General features: G+C 43.8%; 1 protein-coding gene across 11 annotated transcripts in view; it reads right to left on the minus strand.

The window, feature by feature from the left end:
- Mps1 (dual specificity protein kinase monopolar spindle 1) overlaps positions 1 to 12,692 on the minus strand; it is a 183,488-nt gene that overhangs the window by 44,325 nt on the left and 126,471 nt on the right. For all 11 annotated transcript variants that reach the window (XM_075879352.1, XM_037413840.2, XM_075879344.1 and 8 more), the window contains 4 exons: positions 7,450 to 7,574; positions 6,356 to 6,430; positions 5,427 to 5,603; positions 2,634 to 2,706 (listed from right to left, as the gene is read on the minus strand). In XM_075879352.1, coding sequence (XP_075735467.1) covers positions 2,634 to 2,706; positions 5,427 to 5,603; positions 6,356 to 6,430; positions 7,450 to 7,574 — 450 coding nt within the window. The remainder of the gene's footprint in view (positions 1 to 2,633; positions 2,707 to 5,426; positions 5,604 to 6,355; positions 6,431 to 7,449; positions 7,575 to 12,692) is intronic.

Raw genomic sequence — 12,692 nt, forward strand, 5'->3', positions numbered from 1 at the left:
ATTCTCGACTCATGTTCGTAGGGCGAAAGGCACCGACCTAGCTTTCAAAAATTTCGGCGTCGCATCCTCCCGCAGCTCCAGTGTGACTGGAGGTCCGTTGTTCCCTGGTATTTCTTCGGAGAAAACCGCTTTGTACTTATCTTGAAGCTGCTCCACTGACGGATAACTGGGTGTGTGGTGAACTCCGCCAATGACCACTCCAAGGGGGGTGAACCAATTTCGTCCTAAAAGGCTTGATCCAGAACCGTGGACGACTAGCAAGGGGAGCTGATGGGTCTGCCCGTTGTAGTACACGTCTACGTTGGCACAGCCCAGCAGTGGAAGGGAATGTCCGGACCACGTTCTCAGCTGCGTGTCGTCTTGCTGGAGAGCTGGCGCGTTCTCACGCCAAGTAGCGCGAAAAGTGTCCTCGTAGATGAGCGTACATGCTGCTTTGGAATCCACATCAAACCTGACAGGGCGCTGGTGTACGATAATTTCAGTTGTAATCTTCGGTCTCGTTCCGAGGTTCACAACGGCGTTTAAGTCATATAGTGCCGATGACGTTAGTGCTGTTCGGCTTGTATCTTCCGTCTGGCCCTGCTGTGCGTCGACATTGTTGTTCCGTTGCACTGAAGTCTTCGGTCTGAGCTGTTTGCGCTTCGAGATGCATGCCCTTTTAATGTGTCCCAGTTTTTGGCAAAAATTGCAGGTCGCTGTCTTGTATCGACATACCTGGGGATCGTGCATGTCGTCGCATCGCCAACAGCGCTGTGTCTTTCTGCTTGATTTCGCCTTAGACGTGGAATGACCTGACTGCTGACTGGTGTGATGCACCGGCTTGACGTTCCGTCGAATATCCCTCTGCTGGTGATCGGCGCTCTCCGCTCGTTGGGCGATGTTGTAGGCTTTGGAGAAGGTGAGACCTGTCTCCGCGAACAGGCGTTGTTGTAGGCCTGCGTCACGCAGTCTGCACACAAAATGGTCACGCAACATAACGTCCAAGGGGGGCATAGTGGTGTTAGCAGGTGTGGCAGTAGATCCTCCCTCCTGCGCAGTAGCTGCAGCTGTCGCGGTCAACGTCCCGAAATCGCAGTCAGCAGCGAGCTTTTTGAGAGCCGCTACGTATTCGGCCACTTTTTCGCCTTCCAGTTGGTCTCGCCGTTGGAAGCGGGCTCGACAGTAGACCTCCGATGGCCTTGGGTCATAGTGCTCTTGTAGCGCTGCTACGATGTCGTCATAGTCAACGGCTGCTGGAGTGCGTGGCTGAATCAGGGCACAGACTGTGTCGTATGTCTGTACCCCACACAGCGTTAGCAGGTTGGCCCTCTTCATTGCTGCATCCGTGATGTTGTTAGCCTCGAAGTAAAATTGCAGGCGTCCAAACCACGATGACCATGATGAGCCGTTGAATTCGGGTAACCGATTTGGGAGCCCGTGCGTAGCCATAGCTTGTAGCTTGTCAATATCGTTGCGTAGCGTTGGTCCAAATCCACTTCCTCGTCGCCACTGTTATGTCCGGTGTTGTCGTCGGCCCATAGACGTACGCGTTGGTCGCGGTAGTCCAAAAAGTTCAGACAGCCTCGAACGGTTAAAAACAAGTTTATTCCTATTCAGATGGAGGCGGCGGCCGAACTGCCGGGGGAAACGACGGTGGCTCGTTTGCGCCGAGCGGGGGAAGGGGAGGAGTCAACATCTGGAAGCAGTTTCAGCAACCGGTCCTTCGCGGGGCTCGCTCGTGACACAGGGGTGCTTGAAACACAACATAAACCAAGCACTGCTTAAGACAATTTAAACCTAAAACCTGGCATTAATACGGTGTGGTTACGCTTCCCCTGAGAGTCTGCTCATTGAGACTTCCATGGAATTTGTTCTCCGCCTTCATGCTGGCAAGCCTGACATGTCTTGAATGACTTCTAATTCGTGCATTCTAATAGTACTTCTTAGATGGTCAGTGTAGATTGGTTGGGTTTTGGACCTTTTGCATATTTATTATGTATTACATACTTTCAAATTTACTGGGCTAAGTAAAACAAGTAAAACACTATGAAGTTGGTAGACAAACAAATTCTCTTATCTTGACAGGCTAGTACATGACAGGAGCATTTTAGGAACATAGAATGGTCATTACTTTCACATGATTGATATGTGGGGTTTAACGTCCCAAAACCACTATATGATTATGAGAGATGCCGTAGTGGAGGGCTCCAAAAATTTAGACCACCTGGGGTTCTTTAACGTGCACCCAAATCTGAGCACACGGGCCCACAACATTTCCGCCTCCATCGGGAATGCAGCCGGGATTCGAACCCGCGCCCTGCGGGTCAGCAGCCGAGTACCTTAGCCACTAGACCACCGCGGCGGGGCGTCATTACTTTCACATGGCAAAAAAAAAAAATGATGGAACCGGCCTTCAATAAATATCACTATACGTAGACTGAATGCTGCCTCTAATTTGGCTGGTTTTGTATTTATTTAACTGGCACAGCTACACACATATTCCTAGTTCCCGTGGATTCAACTCTAGGAGATGCTAGTATTTGTTAAAAGAAACTTACTTGTTTGGCAGTATTTGACCTCACAGTTACGTTCTCACTATGGTATGCGCAAAACATGGCAAGTTTTCTTTTATTAGTATGTCTGAGGTTACTCACTTCCAGAGAGGTATGGGTGTCCAAGCAGTTCTGGTATGGTAGGCCTCTTCTGGGGATCCCGATTCAAACATTGCTATAAAGATAAACATAAAAAATAAACCTTGAAACAACATTTGGCTAAACTAACACAAAAAGAAAAGAAAAAAATTAATGTCAAATACATGCTAAGTTGTTTTTCAAGGAATATCGCTAAAACATGATTTGCTAATTTTCAAATTCTATTTCTGACATTCATTTAGTCCCCCTCTTGTAAGGTACAAGCCTGTCTTAAAAAAATATGCACAAACAAAAGACTACTGCAAAAGTATAAAAATGAATGGTTAGACACAACATTAATTAGAACAGACAGACAAGACAAAGAATGTACAGGGGATGTTTGTACTACTTTTGACGTATATGTGAAAAAAGTAAAGTCAACGAAAAGACAACATGCCCCTGACAGGAACCAAACCTCATTGTGTTCTTCTTTCCCTAATCCATAGTAGGCAAGGCTCTTCTTCTGGCTGACTTGATACCATTGGGCAGTATGCGACAGATTATTGGTCAGCTGATATCCTGTAACATGCTTCGTGACACTGGCAGGCAGAAAAAGTGTTCCCCACTCGTCGTCATGGCTACTAGCAGCACAGACTAACACTCCCATATTTAAATGCACATATTTCAAGGTACCTTTCAGGCCCCTTGGGGGAGGGGGGGGGGGCATTGAGTAAGGGGGACAATACAGAAAATATACAGTTATTATATACATACGAAATTGTAAAACGATATAAAAGAAACAACTAAGACAATAAATTAAAAGGAAATACTATAACAGTTCAGCATGCACGAAAGATACAAGTAACAAAAGAGTTACCAGTAACGCCACTAAATTTTGGCAACGAATTTGAAGCACACGCACTTGCCTGTGCTTCAAATCTGTCTGTGCCTCGACACGGCGTATGCTCAGGGGGCAAAGCGTGGAAGGGCAGGAGGGGTTTGCAGGTTTCAAGTGCGGTTCGACGATGTTTCTAGCATTCGTGTTTCAAAGAACCCTGTTGGTGGAGATTTCCCAATAGAAGACGTCGCAGTGATTTAAAAGAACCTTCTGGTGAAAACAAACAGAAGCAGACAGCGCTTAAAGAAATCTCGGCTAGTGTAACTAAAACATGCACTAACTGCAAGTTTTGAATGAAGAGAAAACCTCTGTTTGCTTCCATTAAAACTTCCTTTTATAAAGTTTCAAATAATAAACACAAATGCTCTGGCATTCATGTTTATTATTTGTAGTGCTCGTCTGCATGAACAAGTGCCTGACTGAAAAGGAATGTTCCCAGCGAAACAATATCTTATGGCTTTTCTTAGTACATTGACTTGCCTGTGTATGTGCACTGCATTATCAGAGCCAGAAAATGAAGCTTTTGTTATCACTCATAGATACATCAGTGAGTGCATTTATGAAGGCTCTTATCGCAGTAAAACGAAAATTCATGAAGAAAAGTGTACAAGTTTACTTGTGTTACACGAAAAACCAAGCAATGCTTCGGCGCATGACACGAGCAATGAAGCAGCACCTCGGTTCTGATTTTCTTTGTTTCTGTGAATAGTAACATTTTGTACAACATTTATTATTTTTTATACTGCTCCTGGGTCATGAACCTTCAAAATGTATATTCTGAATTTTCTCAACTTTCTTGAATATTTTTGCACACATAATGTTCTATGTTGCGCTGTTTACTGGCTGGCAACCAAACTTTCCAGACCTTTCACATTTTTATTCATTCTATAATATTTTTGTTTCTCTACAACATAGTTTTTTGGAAAGAGCATTTTGTTATGTAAAGTTTAGTTTGCTGAAATGAGTGCTAGAGTGATTTTCAAACTTGCAAAACCTATTTTCCTGAGACACGTGAAAAATAACCATTTTCATACGGCAACGAAAGAGTTAAACTCCATTACAAACTAACACTATGCAGACTTGATATCGGATAAGGAAATGCATTAACATGTGTAATAAAACAATTTAGTACAGTTATGTAATAACCAGGCATCATGAAATGCAGATTGTGTAGAGAGTGGGTCGTTGTACTCTCCATCCCATTACAAAAGCCTCAGGTATAATTCTTCATCGTCATCAGCCAAAGCATAAACAAAAAGCATATAATGTTTTACAAGAGTTTAGTGGGTACCACGCTTTTCTGAAGAATGATGAATAATGGCATTGTGAATGATTTTCCACTACACAAAAATTTCGAAGATTTATGGCATGGTGGGTACCATGCAAGCGTGCTTGTAGTAGTTGCTTTAAATGTGTTCGAAAAATGCCCTAGAAAGGTCACTCTTCTAGCTTGAGCTGTGACTGTGCTGCACGTTTCGCAAAGGCCTGGCGTTTTTTCACCAATACGAAACATTAGGATATGAAAAGCAGGTCACCGACAAATTATCAAGCATGCAGTGGTTAATCTACATAGGAAGTGCTGGTGCATTAGAGGGTAAGCATAGCTTGGACCGGTCCTCATAGTGTGAACTCCTGGCTGTTTGAAACAAGGCACACAGTGATGGGTTTGCATGACGCTTCTGCCAAATATAACCAGCTTTGTGTGATCACGCAAATGTTATCTTTGTTCAAGCATGCACACATGCAAACATTCTCCTGCGTACATGCACTCTAGTAACACGACTCTCCATACCAGAGCAGGCAAGCTTATCATTGCCATCAACAAGTGGAGCTGAATTAGAAAAATCTATTGCAAATCTCTACCAAGCTAAAAGAATTTTATAACAAATAGAGGAAACCAATATGCTATGTCTACTCACCTTCATAACATCTAATAGATGAGGGTCATTGACAGGTGGAAAGTCAATCGCTCGTTTGCTATCAGCAATAGCCAACAGCTTGGCATGGGCTGAAGAGATGTCTTGGAAGGGAGTCTTCCCGTAGACAAGGTTGTACAATATACACCCTAGTGACCACACATCCGACTTCAGATTGATCTAAAGAGAGAGAGAAAGAAAAAAACCTCCATAATCAATAACAATACAGTTGAATACCTCTATAAGACACTGATAAACAAAAGAGACAAACAACTACAATTAAACACCAGTGTGCCTGCAGTAAAATACGGGTTGATCAGAATATGCATACGAGGCACCCAGCTTACAAGTGGCATCTCATATAAAAGACTAGAATCGCTGCCAGGAGCATGCCTCTTATAAAGGGGTCTGCAATATTATAGCAGGGGCTTTAGACGCCAAAGCCACGATATGATCATGAGGCATGCCGTAGTAAAGGGTTCTGGAAATTTTGACCATCTGGTGTTCCAATATGCACTAGAATCGCACAATACACAGGCCTCTAGCATTTCACCTCCATCGAACTGTGACTGCTGCAGCCAAAAACCATCATCAATCAGCATATAAGCACATAGGGCATTTGTTGCTGCCTGTATACAAATCATCGATGCAGGAAAACCAAACTAACCTAATGTGCTTTAAATTAGAGACACCAAAGCGATATTTGAACAACGAATAAAAAAGAGAAAGTTTTCGGAGCAGCTCATTTCTTTCTTAGACACCGCCTGTTGTCTATTTGATTCATTTGGTTTAACAGCACCCAAGCCAGTCTAGAATTTTTAAAACATGTTCACACTCAACGAGCAGCAACTTTCAGTACTTTTGCCACAAAACTCCACAAACTAGCTTCTACAGACCACCAGACCAGAGTACACCCAAGCAAGGACCCTTACCTTCAACAAGTCTTTCCCCCCTTTTTGAGTAGAAGATTTGATGGACTCCGGGGACATGAAGTTCAATGTGCCTGCCTAAAAAAAAAACATACAAATAATATTACAATAATTTCTGGGGTCTTACATTCTAAAATCATGTGATTCTGAGGCATAGCATAGTGTGAGACTGCTGGTCAATTTAGAACACCTGGTGTTCTATAATGTGCATCTATATTAAGTACCTGTGTGTGGTAAGGTTGCCTGGGCAACCTTACTGCACATGTGTCTTATATTTTGATGTATGAAGGAGTAAAGCAGTTGATAGACAGCATTTTGATATGTTGTGTCTTTCCTATGTGAGGTGTCCGTGCATTTGCATTGTAAACTTCAACCTTAGCATTTTATGTAGGTTATAACGAGAAAAATATGGTAAATATCAATGCATGCCACTAAATGCTAACTACACTTTCTGCAAGGAACAGCAAACACAAGTGCGTACCTACCTTGCATGAGAATAAACGCATGAAGTCAATGCATGAATTGCAGGAAGCCAATGTAGTCCTTACACAAGTGCTGGGTGTACTATCAAAAATTTCACTCCATAAAAACAAATTATTTAACATACCTGAAAACTGATGGCAAAGCTAATAATCATCATAAGTTTATACATCTCAAAGTTTGCCTTTTCATAACGAAGAGGGTTAAACCACACATAAAACTGAGGACCGTGGCAGCAGAGAAAAATTTTAATTTCTTTAGGGGCAATAGCAAAGTTTAGGGCACTCACTGCATTGGTCACACACAGCAGTATGCCACTATTTCAGGCTCAATTTCCAACTTGCCTAAGTACTTAGGCACTTATGGTTTCCAAGCAAGAATCAATTATTATGGTGATGCATAAAGCAAATTTAACCTCTAAAAGGTGTGCAGGTTCATAATAGTACATGTTTCTAGAATACTAAGGCCACTATAAAGCCAGTATTATCCACTAATAAATGAGCCTTTCACAGCCATGCAAACTCAGCTACTCAACAACATCAGAATAATTGCCAAACATGTTTGCCTCGGAACTTTTCTGACACATGAGTGCATACGAGACAATATGCATACTGTACCGGTGACTCTTTTAGAATGCTTGTGACATCCTCTTGAATTTTATCTGCAATGCCGAAATCTATTAACTTGAGCTTTCCAGCCACAAATATAAAATTTGCAGGCTTAAGGTCAGAGTGGACCACACCTGCCAAAAAGAAATATTGAAATGTCAGTACGAAAATATTTCTCATAAAATATTGTCACAATCCTTTCTCAAGCTTTGTTATTGCCCCGTTACGCTGTAACTCTCAGCGCAAACCACATCTGTAATGTTTGTGTTGTGGGCGTAATCCAAGTGCATTCAAGTACAATTTTGAATGGCACCAAGATGTCTTCAGGGTCTCATCCGAGAACCCACATGCAACAGCATTGAAATACAAGATTTTCAGCACTTTCTGAATTGGGACGTAAGAATGCCACATATTGTGTTTTTTATTGTTCTACTGAGTCCAATAAAAGAAATAAAAGTACAAAATTAAAACATAAAATATTTCCTGCAATCTTAACTGTTTGCAACAAATTTTAAGCAAGGAAATGCATTACAAAACTGTTCATTATAGTGCAACAGGTACAAGCAGCGCTGATTAGTGCAAATGATGCCTGCCTGTGTTTCCTACTGGGATAGAAAGAATGTGCAAGATTACACATGTTGCTTTTTTTTTTTTGAAGGTGGCATTACTTAGACAGTATCTTTACTTTGCCACAACAGAACTCTTGCATACCATGCATGAAAGTTAACAGGTCAGCATGTAGTACTTCTTCATTTACATTGCTCTTGAAAGACAAACATTTTAAGCGGGCGCTTTCTAGGGGTAATCTAATATACTTCGTGAATTTTCCGATTCCTTTCAGCCCACTGGAGCTACACATTAGGTCAATTTATGTGCTGCCATGTTCTCACTTTAACTAAAAGAAGTGTGGTAAGCAACGTCATTTTCTGCATGCCACATACAAAAAGTGCCCAAACCTGGATGTTATGAAATGCTCTAGACGTTGGTCAAATCGTACAAGTTTATCTGGCTGAGTAAAAGAATATGAAGTAAAAAACTACTATCCAGGCAATATTTATTTTAACCTCTTGATTACTGAAAAAAAAACATGAGCCAAAGAGACGTTGTTTGCAAAATATTGTTTTAAATGATTCCACTGGAGCAAAAAAAATACTGCAGCGAAAATTTCAAAGGGTAAAAAGCTGGTGTGAACAAACGGAGATGTTACTTGCAAAAATGACAAATATATTTTCCTATAAATGCGAACTCTAGCTTTCAGGGCTTTATTTTAAAGGGGCCCTGCAACACTTTTTGAGCATGATCAGAAAACACTGCCGATCGGTAATTCAGGCTCCTGAGAACACGCGAGCCAAATATTACAGCGCAGTACGCGGCCTGAAACTCATAATAAATTTTTAAAGTCAGCTAAAAACTGCTTTCTCTTCTCTCGACAAATGATGCAACAAGCTCAAAAGTCATTCATCACAGCCACTGTATCAGCCATTGGCTGATTTGAGCATGGTGCGCTCGTTCATTACTGAGGCCACCATAGAAGGCTGAGACTTGTATACGCGTGCGCGCATTACACACTGAAAACCCACGTATTCGAAGAAGGAAAAAAAAGTGCTCAAGGTTATGAGGCACACATGACATACGTATTTACTCGCGTAATAAACACACTCACATAATAAACGTACCCTCAACCTCAGTCGTCAAAATTCGAATTTGTTTTTCCTCCAGCGTAATAAATGCACCCCCTACATTGGTCTGCTGCAGTCCTGCAAGTGCAGCAAAGAAGCTGTTGCCAAACAGTGTATGCGTATATCAATTGCAAAAGGTTAAGCTAATTCTAACTTTTTTTTTGCATTACAGCATTTTTCGCTCATCCCGAAAACTTTTTCATGAAGTTTTCCCTGCATAATAAATGCACGCCCAACTATGCTTCGTTTTTTTGGGAAAAAAAAGTAAGTTCATTACGCGAGTATATATGTTATTTTCTTTCCCCATGCTATCCCTTCCTGCTTAGCTTCCAGCGCATTCACCGTGACGAGAGAAGAGCGAATGCAATTGCAGCGTGCAACAAATTTTTGTAACTCCACTCATACTGGATGGATTCTAAAAACTTTTGCGACATTGAATTCGCAAGGCAATAAGGTCCTCCTGTGAATCAATTCCATGGCTACTTGAAAAAGTGTTGCAGGGTCCCTTTCAGTGGCGGATCCAGAGGGGGGGCAGGGCAGTAGGGGTGATTGCCCCCCCCCTCTCACTCTCTGTCAGCACCCCCTCCCTCAATTCAGTGCTTACAGTCCACCTCCTATCACGAATTAAGTCAAAAGAGTGAAACCCCTGTGAGCACACATTAACAGCATTTATGCGGCGAAAGAGTTTTTCTGCTAGTAAAAAAAAAAACACAGCATATTCATGAAGTGCATGATGATGGGTGGGGCACTCTCTTACAGCCTGCGCTTCATGTCTAGTTCCCACCTTTCACCGCCCCTATCTCATGGCACAGCGTCCCAACTTTCGCTGAAGCTGTGTTTAGAAAAAGTGGCTAACAATTTGGAGTACTTCATACTCTACTATGAAAGAACATAATGCCGTCTCGTGGGCCTCCAAGGCCTGCACGGCCAGGAATAAGTGCTGTAGTTTAACTTGGCAACTTGTTTTGGTCAGATAGTGCTCGAAGTGTGTCCATCTGTTACTAGTTTTTTTCAATAAGCATCAAATTCAAGACAAGTTTTATTGAAGATTAAAGGGACACTAAAGTCAAATAACAATTTATGTCAGAGTGAAAGTTCAATGTATGACAACATCTAAAATGACAATATTGTTACGTTTGAAGGAGACCGGTACAGGTTGAAAGGGGCCGTTTATTAGGTCGTGAGGGGCAGCTCAGAAGCGGCCAACTGGTTAGAGATCCTCCTGATCCTCTTGTTCCTTTCTAACTCCAGGCGACAAGTGCCTTCACCGTATACACTTTGTTGTCTTCGTGCATGTGCACAACATTCCTCTCCGCACAGACGAAGGCCGCCGGACGAGTCAGTCGAGTTGTCGGGGCGTGTACAGTTTCAGGCGAGCAACATGAACACCTTGAGTTTTGGCAGCTCGTCGACCACTCGCCGTGAGGCGAGCTATTACATAGTTGACCTCTGTAAGTCTGTTGACAATGACAAAAGGTCCGTCGTAAGTGGCCAAAATCTTTGGCATAACCCGCGCTTGCGCATCGGAGTCCACAACCACACCACATCACATCACCACGTCGATAAGTCACTGGTCAATGGCGAATGTCATAGCGTGCTTTCGCTTTGTCTTGCGATGCCAATGTGCGTAGTCGAGCTATGCGGTGCGCCTCTTCGGCGAGGCAGAGAGTCTCGGCGACAGTGACGGTGCCGTGATCACAGAAAGGCAAGATTGTGTTGATTGTGTGCCGGGGCGAACGTGCATAAAGCAAAAAGAAAGGGCTATAACCAGTAATCTCATGCTTCGCGGTGTTGAACGCATACGTAATGAACGGGAGTACGTCATCCCAGTTCTTTTGGTCAGATGAGACATACATAGACAACATGATAATGGTGCGGCTAATACTCTCCGTCAGCCCATTAGTTTGGGGATGGTGTGGTGTCGAATGACGCAGGCGCGATTCATACAAACGACGTAGCACCTCCACGACATCCGCTGTGAATTGTCGTCCACGATCGCTGATAATCAGGCGAGGTGGGCCGTGTCGGAGGATGACGTATTGTAGCAAAAACGACGAGACGTCACTGGCAGTTGCGGAGGGGACGGCCGCCGTCTCACAGTAGGGTGTGTGGTAGTCGTCGCAAACAATTATCCATCGGTTGCCCTTAGCCGATCTTGGAAAGGGGCCTAGAAAGCCAATCCCCACTTGCTCGAAAGGTGCGCTTGGAGTTGGCATCGGCTGTAGAAGACCAGCTGGACCAGTTGATGGACGTTTGTGATCCTGACATTGCATGCAGCTTGCCACATAACTCTCAACGAACTTCTGCATACCAGGTCAATAAAAGCGCTCTTTAGTCCGGTGAAACGTCCGCGCCAAACCTAAATGTCCAGATGTAGGGTCGTCGTGCATGACAGTCATATTAACTGTTCGCAGGCTCTCCAGGACCACTAGAACGAAATGCGCGCCACTGCTGGAGAGGTTCCTTTTGAACAACAGTCCATCATGCATACAGAAACGGCGTGCAATAGTGGAAGTGGATGCGGCGGCGAAGAGTGGTGCTAGTTTAGCGTCCTTCCGCTGTTCTGCTCTGAAACTGGGGTAGTCCGGGAATGTAGGCGACACAGACGCAACAAGCTGGTCAAGGTCATTGGATTCACAGTCTGTTGTGCTAAGTGGCATACGTGAAAGACAGTCCGCGTCAGCATGTCGACGACCACTCTTGTAAGCGACGGTAAAACTGTATTCTTGTAGACAAAGTGCCTGGCGCACAAGGCGGCCGCAAGGGTCACGAAGGTTGACGAGCCAACACAACGAGTGGTGGTCGGATACGACTGTGAATGGGCGTCCGTACACGTAAGACCTAAACAGCTGAATGGCAAATATTACCACCAGGCATTCTTGTTCCGTGACAGTGTAATTTCTCTCCGGCCTGCTTAGGGATCGACTTGCGTATGCAATGACGTGTTCGCGATCACCGTAACGTTGTACTAGGACGGCTCCAATACCTATGCCGCTAGCATCCGTATGAAGTTCTGTCGGAACAGACGGACTGAAGTGGTGAAGGACGGTTCGTGACATCAGCAAAAACTTCAATTGACGGAATGAAGAATCGCACTCCGGAGTCCACTCAAAGGAATTGTCCTTTTGTAAGAGGCATGCGAGAGGATAAGCAACGTCGGCAAACTTCGGAATAAAGCGGCGGAAGTACGAACAAAGCACCAAAAAACTACAAAGCTCCTTGATGGAACATGGCGCATTGAACGCCTCAACTGCTGCTGTCTTCTGGGGGTCAGCGGGGATGCCATCCTTGTCAACGAGATGCCCGAGCACAAGTGTCTGCGGTCTCTGAAGTGGCATTTCTTCGAGTTTAAAACTAGGCCAGCGTTTCGGATACAGTTCAAAACAGTATCTAGACAAGAGTTGTGTTCACTGAACGTGCAGACAAAGATGACGACATCGTCAAAGTAACACATGCAGATGTTCCACTTCAAGCCACGCAGAATGGTGTCCATAAACCTCTCGAACGTTGCCGGTGCATTGCATAGTCCAAATGGCATCACGTTGAATTCAAAGAGCCCATAAGGGGTTACAA

Source organism: Rhipicephalus microplus, chromosome X (assembly GCF_043290135.1).
Source record: "Rhipicephalus microplus isolate Deutch F79 chromosome X, USDA_Rmic, whole genome shotgun sequence".
NCBI classification, from domain to species: Eukaryota; Metazoa; Arthropoda; class Arachnida; order Ixodida; family Ixodidae; genus Rhipicephalus; species Rhipicephalus microplus.